The sequence below is a fragment of the Prionailurus bengalensis genome, chromosome B1 (assembly GCF_016509475.1).
Source record: "Prionailurus bengalensis isolate Pbe53 chromosome B1, Fcat_Pben_1.1_paternal_pri, whole genome shotgun sequence".
In the NCBI taxonomy this organism is placed as follows: domain Eukaryota; kingdom Metazoa; phylum Chordata; class Mammalia; order Carnivora; family Felidae; genus Prionailurus; species Prionailurus bengalensis.
In genome coordinates, this window is record NC_057344.1 from 27,096,658 (window position 1) to 27,115,393 (window position 18,736).

At 37.8% G+C, this 18,736-nt stretch overlaps 1 protein-coding gene across 2 annotated transcripts in view; it reads left to right on the forward strand.

Moving 5' to 3' along the window:
• Nucleotides 1-18,736, forward strand: part of TNKS (tankyrase) — a 215,720-nt gene that overhangs the window by 51,508 nt on the left and 145,476 nt on the right. For both annotated transcript variants that reach the window (XM_043560611.1, XM_043560620.1), the window contains exon 3: nucleotides 10,172-10,267. In XM_043560611.1, coding sequence (XP_043416546.1) covers nucleotides 10,172-10,267 — 96 coding nt within the window. The remainder of the gene's footprint in view (nucleotides 1-10,171; nucleotides 10,268-18,736) is intronic.

Genomic DNA, 18,736 nt, shown 5'->3' on the forward strand with positions numbered 1-18,736 from the left:
ATTTGTTTCTAAGTGTGAGGTAAGAGTCAGACTTTGTGCGTTTTCTTTTTCTTGTCTGTGTAGGTAACTGTTGTTCCAACGTATTTTGTTCAAAATATTTTTTTCCATCATCATGTTACCTTGCTGCTGTATTTTTTTTAAGTTTATTTATTTATTTTGAGAGAGAGAGCACGAGTGCCCCTGAGTGTGCGAGTGGGGGAGGGGCAGAGAGAGAGAGAGAGAGAGAGAGAGAGAGAATCCCAAACAGAATTGTGTTGTCAGCCCAGAGCCCGATGGGGGCTCCATCTCACAAACCAGGAGATCATGACCTGAGCTGAGATCAGGAGTCAGAGGCTTAACTGACTGAGCCACCCAGGCGCCCATCCTTGCCTTCTTTATAGAAAAATCAATTAGCTATACTTGTGTTGGTCTGTTTTCTTTTCTGTTAATCTGAATATAGGTTTTTATCCCAATAATTCACTGTCTTAATTACTATATCTTTCTAATAAATCTTGAAATTGGGTAGCATGATTTCTTCAACTTTCCAATGTGGTTCTGAGTATCTCTCTCTACTTTTTCAGATCATATTTTCCTTTAATTCTTTGAACTCATTTATAATAATTGCTTTAAAGTCTTTGTCTGCTAAGTCCAACATCTGGGCCATCTTGGACATGATTTCTTTTGACTGCTTTTTTTGTTCTTGACTGTGGATCACATTTTCCTTTTTCTTTAAATGTTTAATGATTTTTTATTCAATAGTAGACACTATAGGAACTACAATATTATTTTTATTTATCTTCCTCTGAAAAATTTTTATGCTTGTTTTAGCAGAGACTTTGGTTGCTGGCAAATCACCCTGAACTTTTGGATGTTTGGATTTATGCTTTATTAAATAAGTGCATTTCTGTGGAAAGCCCAAGGTGCTTCCTAAAATCTTTATCATAGTGGGACTCAATGTTCATACTGTCTCCTGCAGATCTTGTTGAGGGTTGGTTTTAGAATTTATTAGGGTGTGTCGAGTCTAGGACTTATTCTAGAGCAATTTCCAAGTATTTTGGCGTTTTTTTTCTATTCTGAAGAGCTTTTGTTTATTTGGGTCATATATAAAATTAGAAATCAAAACTACAATCTTCATAAAGGTACCCATTTATTTAGCAAATACTAAATTCACTATATATTGAGAGAAATAATGTTGTTATGAAAAGTAACTATGTTTTCCAAAACCAAAAATTAGTAAAAATATTGGCATTAATGCATACAGTCTTTATTATCTGGCTTAATCAAAGACAACGGGATCCTCATGTCTGCTTTTGTGTGCAATATGTTCTGATGAAGAAAATTCAGATTTATAGTTGGAAGAGGGAAATGTATATAATAACATTTTCGAATAATTGTGAGTATTCTTCTTTGATATCCCAATCCAAACTTGGCAAGTGGTAGACTCTAAATAGGCAATTGCCATATGGAAACAAACCATAACAGAAAACTTTCTATACTCTGTAACATCACAGTCTAATGATCTGTGTTTCACTTTGAAAGGTTCTGTACTCAAATACGATTTTGTAGGTTTCCATTGGTCATTTTGAAAATATTAACTCACTGAGTTGGAAATTCCAAGATGTTGACACATTTTAAATCTATACCAAAAAACTACTTTTGTTATACCAATGTCAGCAGAAAAGTCTACGTTCAAATTTATGTAGGCAGAGAAAAAAAATTTGCAAAATTGTAATTTTTGCGTGAAAACTTAAATTTTCCATCATTGGCATTTTAACAATGCCTGCCAGATACCAAGTCTGAATGACCATAGTATTTGTTCTTCTTTTCATTAAAAATGGTGCATCATGACAAAAAGTGGCTACTTCAGCTTGCAACCACAGTAATCCCATGAGTCCTTTAACTGAGATAGTAGAAGTCTTTATGCATGTTCCAGTTCTTCACAGAGAACATTAAGAAGATGTGTATCTGTGGGTAAAGATTTAATACAATTAATAATTTTTACTGTCGTTAAGGACATTCTAAAATGAAACCACTTTATTTATTTATTTTTTCTTTCAAGGCAGTGAAGAATGCAGGGATCCCTAGTATAGTTTGGGGCCACTGCCTTGGTTTGTGTTAAGTTACCAGCAGTTTTATTCGTTGCTTTTGTACCATCAGTGCAGATGTTAATAATAATCAAACAGGGAAGTTAGTGACGTTGTAGACCCCAAGTCTCTGCTCTAGGGTGTGGTGCGTATTCATAACTCAGATGGCCTTTTGTTTTCTCAGCTCTGCACTGTGTCGAGGAGGTGTTTTTAGTATCTCCGTACTTTCTTAAGGCCAGAATTTCAGTTTCTCTCAGCACTACTGCCCACCCCTTGCACTTTTTGACCTCCACTAACTATGTGATGTGCTCAACCCAACAGTAGCTACTACCTGTCAAGCCTCGGGTCGTCTTACCTTATACAAACGATACGAGGCCAGCCCACAGCCTTGTTATCACAAGGGACCCCTACGCAGACATTTGGGCCCTGCTCGCTGCCTCGTCCCTCCTCTCCAGTTTTCCATCCTGCAGATTCCAACCAGTTCATGTTCTCCGAATTCAGTTCTCTGTCTTCTCAGCTCAGCGTGACCACCTTGTTCTGCTCTGATTCTAGTTGTAGGCAGGTGGTTGCCAAATTGTCACGGACAGAGTCGAGTGATCATGGTACCCATCTTTTGAGTTTCCTTTCTTTTATTTATTTATTTATTTTTTAAAATTTTTTTTTTCAACGTTTTTTATTTATTTTTGGGACAGAGAGAGACAGAGCATGAACGGGGGAGGGGCAGAGAGAGCGGGAGACACAGAATCGGAAACAGCCTCCAGGCTCTGAGCCATCAGCCCAGAGCCCGACGCGGGGCTCGAACTCACGGACCGCGAGATCGTGACCTGGCTGAAGTCGGACGCTTAACCGACTGCGCCACCCAGGCGCCCCGAGTTTCCTTTCTTTTAAAGGTCACAGTTTAGCACCACCGTTGGTCACTGCCTTCAAAGATTCTTTTTGGTTCTTTTACAACTTTGCTCTATCACTTTTTATAGTTTCATCTAACTTAGATATTTCAGGTTGTCTTTTATTACATTAAACACAATGAACATAGTTCTTTTTGGTTTTCAGTCTTTGCTTGTTTATTAAATAGCATAGTTCTTTTTATAACGTATCTGGTAGTTCTTTCTGATATCTAAAGTTTCTGTGGGTTTTTTTTTTTTTTAATTTTTTTTTCAACATTTTTAAATTTATTTTTGGGACAGAGAGAGACAGAGCATGAACGGGGGAGGGGCAGAGAGAGAGGGAGACACAGAATCGGAAACAGGCTCCAGGCTCTGAGCCATCAGCCCAGAGCCGGACGTGGGGCTCGAACTCACGGACCGCGAGATCGTGACCTGGCTGAAGTCGGACGCTTAACCGACTGCGCCAACCAGGCGCCCCTTCTGTGGGTTTTTTTGTGTGTGTGTTGTTTATTGATATTCATTGTTGCTTCTGCATTTTGGATTACCTCTGTACTTGGTTATCTTGGCTATGTGGTGGGCCTTTTACTCTAAACTTATCTGTAAGGACTAACTTTTTGCCCTTTGATGAAAGTACCTTCACCTGAGAGGATGGGCATATATGTTTGCCAGATGTCCTGACATTACTGCCAGTCTGGGACCACCTTCAAATTAAACTCAAGGCTTCACATAGTTTGGACACCCAAAGTTTCCAACCAGAGGGATGATTCTGTGCTAGGGTGAGTTCAGGTCACTTTATCCTCATCCTGAGGATATAGCCCTTTTTGTATGGGGACAGTCTTTGTTAGAATCCTTACTTTGTCGGGGGGGGGGGGCAGAAATGATTGCTGTTCCCTGTGTCCTATGAGACATTGAAAGGTCAACTTATATTTTTCTGGATTAGTAAGTGCTTTCAGAACAAAGGCAGTTTCCATATATGTTTGTCCTCTGGATTCCCATTTGTGCCTTAGTTTTGGGCTAGTAATTCTTTGTCATTAGCTCTTAGATGAAGTTATGTTTTTGTTTTAAATCTAGTTCTGTTCATTATTCACAGCCTAAGGATTGGTCCAAATAAATGGTCAGCCAGTATTGAAAAGAGAAAATTGTCATTCAAATTCTAACTCAGTGCTCACTTCGGCAGCACATATACTAAATTCTATTTCAGATTCAGTAAGCCATACTACTATGTAGGATAACACTGGTTACTTGAATTTTCATGTCTACTATTAGTGATAAATCAACTCTTGATGATTTTTTAAAATAAAATACGGTAGTTTACCTTTATGCCATAGTAAGTAAAGTGTATCCTGAATGAAAAGATAAATGGCTTTTCAAAAAATGTGTACAATATATAAATATATACAGGATTTATAATACCATGCCATTACATCTTATAATACAATTATAATATTGTACATGTTCCTGTGGAAAAAGGCAATCTGAATAGATATTAACCTCAGGATATGCCATGTATATCACTTAGAAAAAATAATTTGTTGGGGTGCTTGGGTGGCTCTGTCGGTTGAGTGTCCGACTCTTGATTTCGGCTCAGGTCTTGACAAAGCCTGCTTGGGATTTTCTCTCATCCTCTCTCTCTGCCCCTCCTCCCCTGCACATGCTCTGTCTCTCTCAAAATAAATAAATACACATTAAAAAAAAAAGAAAAAGTAATCTGTCTTTTAAAAGCCATGTGTGTTGGTGAGAGTCCTATATATTGAAGATTGTAGCTAGTTAAAATTTGGCCACTTGCTATTTGCTCTATTTGCTAAAAAATCTAATGAATTTAGTCCTCTGTGTGATTGAATTTTGGAAGCTCAGTCAGATGACTATCTCTATACTCATAAAGATAAGATGACTGTGAAATACATTTTAACATAAACATAACTGCTTTTAAAATTGAGTATTCAGGGGCCTGGGTGGCTCAGTTGGTTAGGTCATGATCTTGATTTCAGCTCAGGTCATGATCTTGTGGTTCATGACGTTGAGCCCCACATCAGGCTCCACACTCAGCTTGGGATTCTCTCCCTCCTCTTCTCTCTGCTCCTGTCCAACTTGTTCTCTCTCTCTCTCTCTTTCTCTCTCTCTCTCTCTCTCAAAAATAAATAAACAAATAAATAAAATTGAGTGTTTGTTGTGAGGAACAGTTTTAGACCTTTAATGTAGCTCTAAAATTCACATAACAAAGAATTTATAATATTTTAATAGAGGATTTCTACATTTTATAGTGAAAACTATATTAAACACTTTTTGACAACTTACCTAAAAGTCTTGCTATGTTTTTAGCTTGGATATTTGTATTGTTTTTATTTCTTTTATCTTCTTAAATAAGTTACTAATACCTATAATTAAATACAATCTACCATACTAGCACTTGGTATTTTTCTAGGAATTTGATAGGATGAGGCTTTGCATACATGTAAAAATACTTTCTTTTTATTCAGAAGAATTAAAATGATAGGCATGCTTAAATTCAATGGTTTTGAGAAATGAAACAGTTTCAATTTCTACTGTATTGGTCACAAGGTAAAGGCGTGCTTTTGAATCTGGCTCACTATAGCTGAATGCTTGCACCAGAAATAGGAAGATCACGTGTCCTTCTTGGCATAAGCTCTTTTGAGAATGACAGTTTGAATATTGTAATCCTACCTTGGTTTTAACTATCTGTTGTTATGCCAGCTGCTATATTTTCTCCATCCTCCTAAACTCAGAAGGACATAAATGGATTTGAAATGCATCAGTCGAACAATTGGATATAGACAGGTCATTTGGGATTCGAGATTTGATGATGACCTAATTGGTTAAAGATAGTACAAGGAGATTTTTGAATGGCCACAGTAGTCTTGAATTTATGTACTGAACCGTTACTCAGATTTTAGTTTCCTTGTTCTTCTTTCAAACCTCACTTTCTATGTTGTTTGTATATTTTGGGAACTTTGCTTCAGACGTTGTGCTACTTTTGAAAGAGACTGTTTTTTATATGAGTGTGTTGTCAGCGTATGTTGATGTTAGAAGATGAATTTCTTTTTTTTAAGTTTATTTATTTTGATGTTGATTTTTGAGAGAGAGAGAGAAAGAGAGAGAGAGAGAGAGAGAGAGAGCGCGGGCGCAAGTGGGGGAGGGTCAGACAGGGAGACACAGAATCCTAAGCAGGCTCCAAGCTGTCAACACAGAGCCCAATGTGGGGCTTGAACTCACAAACCCTGAGATCATGACCTGAGCCAAAGTCCGACACTTAACGGACTGAGCCGCCCACGTGCCCCACTACTTTTTTATTTTTTGAGAGAGAGAGAGAGAGAGCATGTGAGCGGATGTGTGCAAGTGCAGAGGAGGGGTAGAGAGAGAGGAATTTCTAATTGTAGTATGCATTGCAAGTCACATTTTGTAACTATTCGGTAGCTCAGAAGTTTGAATGCAAAATTTGAAGCAGAATTGAGAATTCCACATGTCACCAGTTCAAGTGTAAACTGTCATTCTTGAAAGCCATTGTTTTACCTTTGCCTGTTGTATGTGCTGTTCGTCTGGTGTTGGAAAACAGAGAAACAACTCCCCATAGAGAATAGTGTGAAACAGAATTTCAATCGGAGGAATTGCTTGGGAGTCGGTTGGGACGCTTTAGTATGTACCCCACAACTTCCATTGATTATGGGTTCTACTTTGCAAAAGTTTTGTTTTTGTTAGCTAAAGTGTTAGGGTGAATGAAAAACTTTTTTTTTTTTAATTTTGATTTAGAGGGTGGGAAGGAAAAGGTTCTACTCGAAATAACTTTTTTTTTTCTTTTTAATTGAGTTTCTACCTTAGACATCTAGACATCATCTGCCTAGTCCAGCTCCTCCACTTTCTAGACTTGGGAAGTCTGGCCCAGAGAATTTTTTGATTCTCAAACCATATGAGGTAGAGGACTAGGTTTTTCTTCCTCCCCAGGGCATGGCAGGCCAATAATTTTGTGAAGTACAATAAAAATGAAATACCAGTAAATAATTTTAAAATAACATACACAATTCTAGATGCTTCCTCTTAATTTCTGTGCTTATTTCAATGTAGATGGATTACAAAGAGTTCTGGGACTAGAATAGTCCATAGACCATATTTGGTATATCACTGTCAAGGTAGGCGTTGACCGACTATCATATACGGGCCAAATACAGCTCACCCCTTGCGTTTTGTATGTAAGCTAAGAATTGCCTTTACATTTTTCAGTGATTTTTAAAAAAATCACAGTACTAGTATTTAGTGACACATGAAAACTATATAAAATTAATATTTCACCGTCCTTAACTAAAATTTTATTGAAGCACAGCCACACACATTCTTTTAAGTATTGTCTGGAGCTACTTTTCCCCTGTAAGGATGAGGTTGAGGCAGGGATGAGTAGTTGAGACAGAGACCATATGGTCTACAGAGCCTGATATATTTACTATCAGACCCTTTGCAGAAAAAATAAAGATTTAAAGAGCTGGCTCTAGGACAGAGCATTGAATTAGTAGTTAGTGGTAGAGTTGAGAGCACAAACAAGGTCTCCATTTACAAACGTGCTTTAAATATTGTCGTTAGCTGCTGTGTAGCACAGGCTCCATGCTTAGTGCTTTGCCTGCCACGGTTCTGTAAACTTCCCAGCACTGCCCTTTTACACAAGTTAGAGAATTGTTAGCTTACTTCTAGTTATAGATGCCTTTATTGCCCCTAAATTAAATCTCTCTTCTTTTTAAATTTTTATGTTTATTTATTTTTGAGAGAGAGAGAGAGAGAGCACAAGCAGGGGAGGAGCAGAGAGAGACAGAGGCACAGAATCCAAAGCAGGCTCCAGGCTGTGAGCTGTCCGCACAGAGCCTGATAAAGGGCTCGAATCCACAAACCAGGAGATCGTGACCTGAGCCAAAGTCAGACACTTAACCGACTGAGCCACCCAGGCGCCCCCCCCAAAACTCTTAATTCTACTGAGTTTTGGTTTTTAGTTAACTGCTCTCCAGTTAATTAAAAATGATTGAATATTTTCTAATGTAGATTTTGTTGTCAGCATCTGCTTCAGAAAATTCAACTTCTTCCCTGTTGCTACTTTAGTTTGCACTGTTTCTGTGCGTTCAGGTCTAATGAAAGAAATATATAGGACTCAGAATCTTTAGAAAACAGATATTTTTAGTAACAAGATGGCTTCTTTAAAAGTCACCTAAAATAAAGCAAAACTGCAGCCAAACTTAATGGCAGATTTCTATTGTAAAATAGCAGAAATATAATAGGTAAAGTACTAGTTACAACAAAAAAGATCGAGATTTTAGGTGACTTTTGGAGAAACAATAAGGCTTTCAGGTTTTTTCCTCTACCTCATAAACTGCAAAATAAAAGCTCCCATCATATAATTGTCAAGCCTTGTTAAATGAACATACTGCTTTACTTATTTAAAGCAGGTCTGAAGTTCTCAAAGTATGCAGTAAAAAAACTCTGCTTTTCATGGGGCTGTTACTTCTTTGTTTTCCTACCCTTTGCATGTGATCACTCAGCTACTAAATAAAGATAGAGCCATAGCTGTCAGCTTTACATTTGATACATGAGTCCGCTTCATGATAAAGACCCTTTATAAGCCAGACCTTCATGTTGGGATTTCTTCTTGGAATTAAAAAAAACAAAAACAAAACTGTTGCCATGAAAGCTTATTCATCATGATGAAAGAGTAACCACGGTTTGAGATTGTGGTTTGCTCTTTTATTCTGTTTACTCTTGAGTCAGTGTGTAAACATCTGGAAAATAATTATGATTGCTTTCATTCAGAGATGAAATAATATGGAAAGTCCTGGCAAAATCTCGCTCCCATCTTCTCAGCCCTGGCTAGTTTTTACTATCCCACATCTGAGAGTGGCCAAGATTTAATGCAAGAGGTGCTGATGAACACTGTTCCGGCAGCTGCGTCCTAATTCCAGATAAGGCTATTCCTTTGTACTTTATAACGAAGCCATTGACTAGATGGCTTATGGATTAAAGGAGGGGGAAGAGCTTTATAAACAGCAGGACCTATTACTTAGTAATACAGGAGGATTGCCTTCCATATATTCCCAAGGAATGTATGGACTTTAGCTTGGAAGTGCCAATGAATGAAAATTCGGGACTCACCAACAGCAGTGGCTCCGACGTTTTTAGACATCATATAACATCTCTTTAACCACGTATTTGAATATGACATTTCTGCTTTGTTTTAAATTTATGTTGTAGTATAGTGGTAAATGGTAACAGCTACTGTTCTCAGCAGAACACAAAATCTTAACTATTTGAACTGTTAGAAGAACTTGTAATTGAACCCTGCTTGTTTGGACTAGTTGTTATTGTATTTAGTAGCCTAACCGTCCGTTGGGTGGTATTACAGCAACACCCGCCATCCCTCCACGCCCGTGTGCTCACATACCAGGTATGGCGGGGAAGTGTTTTGGATTAATAAATCATTACATCTGGATTTGACTCAAACAGTACTTCTCTCCTTTGGGAGCCTCCATGTCTAAGAATTCTCCGTAGCCACTTTCTACCTAATACAGCATGTGCAGCATTCATTCCTCGGCATGTATCATAGTGATACTCTGCTTCTAAACATTTTTTATGGAAAGAATTATTGCAGAGGGCAGTTCTTTTTTGCAGCCTGACTGCAGGGGAGCAGGGTTGCATGCATTCCTATGTCCGTTAAACTTCCTGGAAGCAAGCCAGCATGTTCTGGTGAGTTTCCTGTGCAAGCAGCGAGCCACTAAAAGGCTTGCACGGTATTACAACTCTTCTGAGGAGAGGAAGCGTTAGGAAATTCAGCAGTAAAGCAGCAGCAACAAGCAGCCACAGTGGTAGTAAAGATAGGGAGGTTCCCGGTTAGCATATTTCCCAGTGTGAGGCAGTGAGCACACAGCTTCCCATTCCGCTGCCTGAAGGAGGCAAACCAAAACTGGCTTCTCGCAAGATTTTTCTAGTTGCATGTTTATGATGCTAAGTCATGTGATAATACTGTACCACAAGTTGCCAACTTTGCTTTACTCTAGAGAGGATCCTCTGCTGCAGTGCTTTTTTCCCACCTTTCTGTGTCTTTCTTTCTTCTTTTTTTTTCTTGAAAGAGAAAAAACCGTGCAATGTATGTTTATGCCTACACCATGCCGAGGCGACACTTACCAGTAAATAATCTCTGTATCCCTGAGGTAAGATACTGTTTCTGCTTTCCCTGCACAGTGCTGCTGCAGCACGGAGCCGATCCAAACATTCGGAACACTGATGGGAAATCAGCCCTGGACCTGGCCGACTCTTCAGCGAAAGCTGTCCTCACAGGTAAGGAAACAAGAGAGCTACCACGTTGTTTTATCTACGGGACCCCTAGCTTGACTTTACATAAAACCTTTCTGCGCTGAATTTTATTTTCCTGCTGGTTAAGCTCAACAAATATGCGTGCCATTATCTCTACTTTATTATTGATTTGCTATATTAACTGTCTCATTAATTTCTATGCTGTCATAAGCATAAGCAGTAAGATTGTTTATTCTGCTTGGAATTTCTGAGAATTACAGCATTAAATGATAGCATAAAGTATTCACTCATGTGTTAGTCCTTTTTTATGGATTCGAGCATAATTTCCCCGAACCTCCTCTTCTCCGTTGATTTCTTTTGAAGACCTTCACCACTGAGCAAGCAAGGGCATTTGTATTACTTATAAAAGTAGTTTTGATTGGAAAGACAACCTGCTGCCTTATTACTCAGATCAATAGTTAAATAAAATATGATGCTGCTCCTTCCTTGCCGTTCTGTTTATATTTTTATCCTGTCTTCTCACTTTGCCCATGATAGCTAAGTACTTTGTAGATGAGGCAATGTATTGCCTTTTTCTTTCAGAAAATGAACATTTGGGGCTTACATATTGGTTTTATTAAGGCAAATGTCAAGAGCCAGCAAAGAGGAGATGCTGGCATAGAAAGGCTGTCTCATAACAATATAGAAAATAATGCTATAAGTGAGAGGATACGGAGCAACTGTTCTCATTGATCTTCGTTCTCAGAATACTGCATTGGATCTATTTTTGTTTTTATTCTTAGCATCTGAGTTCTGCTGCCTTTGCCTTCTTTTACTTAACTGACCTTTGTAATTTGGAGCCTCTTTGTCACTGCAGTGCTAACAGTATTGTTTTCGGTTGTGTGAAAGTAAATGACTTTTACCTTCCTTTTAAATTTGCCCGTGTTTGAAGAAAATAAATCTTATGTTCACTTTTAAGTTTAGAGTACATGCTGCGCATTTTTAACAGAGCCTGAGGTGCATGGAAAATGTTTGTACGTAGAAGCTTTGAAAATGTGTGGAATTTTGCTCGATTACTCCACATACACAACTTCTCACTATTGCTAAAATTGAGATAAATCTCTGCTCAATCCGAGTGATAAGACTTTTCACCATTAATTAAGTGATTCGAATTGGTGAAGTCATTTGGTTGCCGAATCAAGATAACATATACTAGAGAAATAAAGTTATTTTAAACCAGTGTAGATAAGAGGAACTTTAAGTATAATTATATAATTTTAACTAATGCAATGAAAAGATACAGCCTCAGGCCTCCTTCCATCCCCTCTTTTCACAAAGCACTAGGGCCGTAGTAGTAGCAGCCTTGGAGTGGGCTGTGACCGGAGGAGAAACAGCGTCCGTGGGAATCGAGGTGTGTTCCAAACGCGGACCAAGACTGTCTCTGTGGCTGAGTGTCCTCCTTCTGACCTTTCCTTCTCTTCAACCCTCAATGCCTTTCTTGTCCATCTGTGAGATTCACTTAATGCAACCGTGTTTTTAAATCCACTTCCAAGTTTTTCCAAAGACAAAGTTGAAATACAAATTATTAACAGCACGAAGCTATGTCCTAACTTGAAATGAATTTCTGGGGGGATGATATTGGCTGCTGTTCGTTTGCAGAAGAGCTTTGGCATAATAACTCATGGAGACTAGATTCCTGGAAGACAGATGCCGTATCTGTTAAGCTTGATTTGAAAACCCTCTTGGGCTGTACTTTGCTTAGATAGGGAGATACTAATTCTCCTTGGTCCTAATACTGAATTCATTAATTGTTCTTTTCATGAATAGTTACCCTTCTGGAAATGATGTACCACTTTTTAGGTTTAAAAGGTAAACATTCTAGTGGTGGTAGTTAATTTTGTGGAAAATATAAGCTAGTGATATTTACATGTTCATTTTATATAATCTTAGTGAATTAACACTTTAGGGAAATGGATTCCAAAATGTTTTTCTACCCATACAGGTTTCCTTCCAAGCAGTCCTTTTGAATGGAATTATAGAGGCGATAGTATTTCCAAAGCTAAATTAAAACAAGAAAGCACTGATAAAAAGAATCTTTTGAAAGGAATGCCTTAATTTAGAGTTATTAGGGATTATTTTGGGTGATGTGTCATTCTTTGTTTTTATGCCAGGTGGGGTTTTAGTACTGGTACTTAGCTTAAGAGTAAACTTCCTGTTCTTGGTATTTTTCCTCTTTGGGAATTTAGTTGCTGAAGATGGTTTTCTAACATCTTTTATGTTACTACTTATGCATTAGGCAAAACTGTATACAGATGTCTATGTATATTCCTTAAAGGAAGTTAGCAAAGTGAATATGTCTTTTTATAGAATATTTTAAATATTCTACATTGAAGAAATGACTAATATCCTCATCTGCATAAAGAATGCATGGATTTTTATGAAGCCATAGAAAACAACAGCATACCTTTAGAATAACTAATTGGAGAGACTCATCAAACTCCTATAGCGCTAAGTGAATGATACCCAAAGAAGAAATCTTGAGGGTTTTTTTTTTGTTGTTGGGGGTGGTGTTGGTTTTTGTTAGCCACTCTGAAGTTCTGGGCAGTTAACCTAAGATCTTGGAGGTGGTTGTTTGTTTTTATTTTCAGGAAATAAGCATATAAAAAGCCTAAAACAGCCTATGTAAATTTTATTCAAGAGGAGTGTGGGTGTGCCTTTACTCTGGCCTTTTCTTCCCCTCCCTCCCCCCCCCCCCCAGTTAAAAGAAATACATTCCTTGTGGAAATTAAGGAAAGTAGAAAAAGTACAAGAAAGAAAAAATCATTCTTAATTCTACCACCTAGAGAGACCATTTTGGTCTATTTTATTTGTAACCTTTTTCTGAGCACACATATCCCACACTCTTCTTTCTCTTTAATCAAATCAATCTTATACATTGCATGCTGCTTAATAGTACTTTTTTAAAAAATGGAATTACATGGATACTCCCAGAATGCATTAAGTTTTCTTCTGCAACATGAATTTATAATGACTTTATAATATCCTTCTATGGACGTATTTAATTTTTGAGCTAAATCCCCCGTTTAGGTAGGTTGTTTTCATTCTTTATTCTTACTTGTAAATGTAGAGTCATTTTATCAGTTCCATTGGAAATGAGCTTTATCATGTTCAGCCTTAGCATCCACAAACATGTTCTCTCTCTCCATTCCTGACTGAAGTATGTGGGGATTTGGAGAACGAAGAGCTTCCCTCTTAAGGGTCTGCACTGCATGTGGTGTTATATGGGGAGAGCCACATTTAAATTAAAGTTGGTTGACACAGGAAATGTTCCTTGCAGAGGGCAAGGATGTAGGGGTGTTTGCTAATCCTGTAAAGGAGGTTTTGTAGGGCACAGTGGGAAGTTGAGTCAGGAGAAGCTGTAACAGCAGATTGAAGCTGAGAGTTTGGGAAAGGATACCCAACCAAAGGATTGTTTATCATTGGCAGAACCAAAGGTGAGTTTAGATGGCCACAAGGATGCCCAGTTAATTGGTCCCAGCGGTTTTCTAGCAGGGGTAAGGAAGTAGAGAAGAAGGGTGCGTATGCACCAAGGTGTCTCAAGCATAAGCTTTAACTTGGATTCATTTCACTTCTGAGGAAATCCCAATTGGTGATTGATGGGCTGGCTCCCAGTCTTTCCAGAAGGACTCAGCCTTGGCTCAGGCTAGAGGCAACGTTGAGGGGTCTGGCGTGTGCTTGCTGAGTGTGGCATGTTCCTCAACAAAATATATCTGGAGTCCTACTTCTTTTTTTTTCTACTCCATTGCTCCCTACTGCTTTTTAGAAGAAACCAAAATCTTCTTCAGCATGATTGGTGAGGACTTTAGGGAACTGGACCCTACCCAGATAGGTTTGCTCAAGCCAAAATTTAAGATTCCTTTCTTTTTCTCATACTTTGTATCCACACTGTCAGTAACTCAGGTCTACAGTACTTTCAAATCTCCAACCCAGCCATGTCCTACCAGCTTCACCGCTTCAGCCTTAGTACACGCCTTGACCGTCTTTCTTTTGTTTGTGACGGCAGTGACCTTGTAACGAGTCACTGCCTCCACTAATTTTTCACTCAGTTTTCACTGTAGCTGGAGTGGTCTTTCTAAAGCATAGATCAGCCCTATGATTAGAAAATCCCTTAATATATTCTTATTACCCTTAACTAAAGCCCAAACTCTTTGGCCATAGCATACCACGATGGGCCCCTGCCTTGCTTATCTCTCATCTGTCTTCCACTGTGTTCTGCCTTGATCTCTTTGCTTCAACCACAGCTGGATACTTGCTGTTCTCCAACAGACAGACGAAGGCCTTGTCTGTGTCTGGACCAACACATGCTAGTTACTGAACCTGGAACACTGCCCCAGAACTTCACGTGGTTCAAGTCAAATCTCCACTTAAGTGCTTACTCCTCAGAGATGTCTTTTTGTCCTCAGTCCCGTTAGCTTTCTTTATTTTCTTCAAGGATTTATTGATATCTGAAATGGCATTTTTTTTTCTTGTTTATTTGCCCCAATACAACGAAAGCTCTACAAGGATTTGGACTGTTGTGTGTCTTGCTCACTTCGTTGTGCCCAGGACTTAACATAAATACATGAAATGATTAAATAAACAAATACTTCAAGCATCTGATTACTGGTGACTGAGGGCACCATATCTTCCAGGTCCTACAAATACTCGTTAACCATTAATTACTTGATATCTCGTGCCGTATTGTAATAGTCTTATTAAATTTTGTACTTCCCAAAAATGGTTTTGGATTGCTTATAGTCATGTACATACTCTTTTAAGAGTACATTTAAAATAATTTTTAAATTGGTGTGACAGGTGACGTGTGTACTGACCCTTTCATCAGCAGATTTCTCGGGTAGCTCCTTTGATTGAGAACATGCCAGTTCTGGAAAGATCAAAGTGCCTGCAGCTGTCACATCAAACTTCTAGATGTGAAACCAGGGCCTAATTTTTACTGTTTTTTTGTGGTTTTCTGTTGTTTTGGTCTTTTGTTGTTGTTGTTGTTGTTGTGTTTGGGCATGGCTCCATTACTGTGCTGTTTTGCACACTAATACTACGAGGTGGCATATTGCGTATCAGGTGTAATACCTTTTTAATAACCTACGTGATTGAGGACTGATTTCCTAGACCCTTACTTTGAACTTTAGGAATTATTTTTATCAGTTAATAAGAAGCCTAATAGTATATGCCCCCCCCCCCCCCGAAAAGAAACCATAAGAGGAAATAGCTTACTTTTAAAGAATAGCTGTATGTTTATCTGCCTCATTTTTATTAGGGAAAATTATTGTTATGTTAAGATGAATTCCTGGTCTTTAAAAAAAATTCCCTTTAGTGTAAGAGTAAGAAAGTTAAAATGGGTTATTGCTGAAATAAATCAGTGTGAACACTCCTTTTAAAGATATGTTGAAAATGTTAATCCCTTAACCACATAATTCTTAAGAAAATTTTATTAATGCTTTGATCTGTCTATAATTTTGGACATGAGTAGGAAAATGTAAGATTTTGTTACTAAAAGTGATTGAAACACCTTTTTTTGAAACTTTAAATGTATGAAAGTAATTTAGGAGAGGATTATAGAGCTAGTACCTTTCTAAAAAGCCCTTAGCTGACATAGGTCATATTGATTTAAATTTTAAAATATTGCATCTTAAATAAACAAGTCAAAACCTTACTGAATCTAGTTATAATGATGATGATGATGATGATGATGATGATGATGATAGACAACTCCTGAGTGCTTCTGTCAGCCAAGCACTATTCTAAGGGCATTGAACACTGGGAAACAGATACAATTGTACCCATCTTTACAGATATCAGAATGGTCAGGTCACGTTTATGAGTTCACACAGTTATAAAGGGAAATTACTGGGATTTGAACTCAAACAGTTTGGCTTCTGAAGAATCAGTGCTCTTACGCAGAATCAGAATTTTTTACCTACTTGTTCATTTAGAAGGATGTGGTATAAACATATTTGAAAAATTAGACTAACTCATGAATTCAGGGCTTAAATCCAAGGTATTAACATGTTTCTCTGCTTTCTTAAAGATTAGTGCTTTCAAAAAAGAAAATTCACCTGATTGATATTACCTGCAAGACTCATCACCATATTGTTATAAAATGAATTAATTGGGCAATTTAAGTTATTAATCTAACTTTATAAATGCTATTTTTAAGTCTTTGCTATCTAGCCAGTAGGTTTGAATAACATTCAGTGGACACATTAAAAAAACACAATATTTTGAAAGTATAAGGGATGATGTAATTTCAAAATGTTTGAGCTGTTCATAAATAAGAGGCACCTCAAATAATGTATGTAATGTAAGCCTTTCATGAGTTACAGGCAGTTATGTATGTTTAGGAGTAAGAGGGAATAGAAACTATGTTTCTGTTTAGATAGCCAGCCCTCCAGTATTTCAAACTCTTCCCATCTACCTTTGGATGTAATTAAACCTAGCAACCCTACATCATTAAAACCAGCATGATCTCTCAGTGCACCAAAAATGACATCTTTGTGAAGCATAATAACTTGCTAGTGTATACCTTGAGAGCACCTGTCATTTTCCCCAGTGAACTGTAACTGTAACTGGTGTGTAACTGTAACTTTCACACAGCATCTTCATTGCATTTTGGATTACAGCTTCAACTACAACCAATTTATGGCTACTTTTATTTTTTTTAAGTTTATTTATTTATTTACTTTTTATTTTTGAGAGAGAGAGAGCAAGGGAGGGGCAGAGAGAGAGGGAGAGAGAGAGAATCCCAAGCAGGCTCCACACCAGCAGTGCTGAGCACGATGTGGGGCTCAAACTCACGAACCATGAGATCATGACCTGAGCCAAAACCAAGAGTCAGATGCTCAACCGACTGAGCCATCCAGATGCCCCAAATTACAGCTATTTTAAATGGTTCTTTTAAAATTTCTTACAGTAAAGTAATTGCTATTAACATTTACTTTCTTAAAATAGCACGGGACATTAGAATGCATTAATGCTTTGGTATTGTAAGGGTTAATAGCTCTATTTTTTTTTTTTTGAAGTTTTTATGACACTTATTTTGACATAATTGTACATTTTCATGCAATCATTAAGAAGTAATACAGAGGCCCCCTGTACCTAGTGTGTTATTTTCCCCTAGGGGTAACCTCTTACAAAAACTGTAGTATGGTATCATAATCAGGATATTGACATTGATATAGTCAGATGCAGAACATTTCCATCTTAGCAGATGTTTTTCTGTAGTTTTCCTGTTTATAATATGTTTATCTGTTTTGGTATTGGGGTAATGCTGGCTTCATAGAATGAGTTAGGAAGTATTCTTTAGGAAATGTTGAGTCCTTTTATTTTCTGGAAGAGATTATTTCTTTTGGTCGAATTGACCAGTGAAACCACTTGGGCCTAGGGCTTTCTTGTTTGGAAGATTATTATTGATTCAGTTTCTTTAATAGGTACAGAGCTAACCAGGTTATATATTTCTCCTTGTGTAAATTTCAGTAGTTTATGTCTTTCAAGGAATTGCTCAATGTCACCTAAGTTGTCAAATTTTTGTGTGTAGAATCGTTTATAGTCTTCTCTCATTGGGCTTTTGGTGTTTGCAGGATCTGTAATTTTTGATAACTGGTAACCCATTGATTATTTAGAAGTATGTTGTTTAGATGCTAAATATTTGGAGACTTTTCTGTTACCTCGCTGATATTACCTTAGAAACTAGAGTTTGATTCCATTGTGGTTGGGCAATACTCCTTATTTTTTCTTTCTTTCTTTCTTTCTTTCTTTTTTTTTTCTTTTTAAAGTTTTTGTTTTATATCCCAGGATGTGGCCTATTTTGGTATGTTCCATGGGCACAGGGTAAGAATGTGTTTCGGCTTTTATTGGATGGAGTATTCTATAAACGTTTGTTAGGTCCTGTTAGTTGATGATGTTGAGTTTTTCTGTATCCTTGCTGATTTTCTTCACAGAACTTCCACGGATAGATAGCACAAGGCAAGAGGTGGGAGAGGGCAGCCTCATTACCATTGGATTGTAGTGCAAGAGTGTGGCACTCGTGATCTCCACTAACATTGTGGTGAGGAGGGGCTAATTATCACCTAGCAGATATGAAAGTCCTGGCTCCCAGTGAGGTTGTAAATCTAGGCTCATCACTAGGCCTTTGCTTCATGAGTGTGGGTAGAACTATAATTCTTCTCTTTTGTTTTGTTTTTGTTTTTGTTTTGAGCTTTGTTTTTGTTTCTGTTTTTTTGTCATATTTGGCTGGAATAGGCTGGTGATTGTCTAAAGGTTTTCTGTCTTGCTAGGCTGTCCCTTTACTGCTCCTTTGTCTAGAGGGAGCAGGCTTTCTCTTGTCTGCACCCATTGGCATTTCTAGATTGCCAGCTTCTTCAGCTTTTAAGTCTGTGTGTATGGAGCAAAAAGAACTTGAAAACTCACCAACATGCCGTTCCTTGGGAATTGAGATCCCTAACCAGGCTGCCTTTTCTG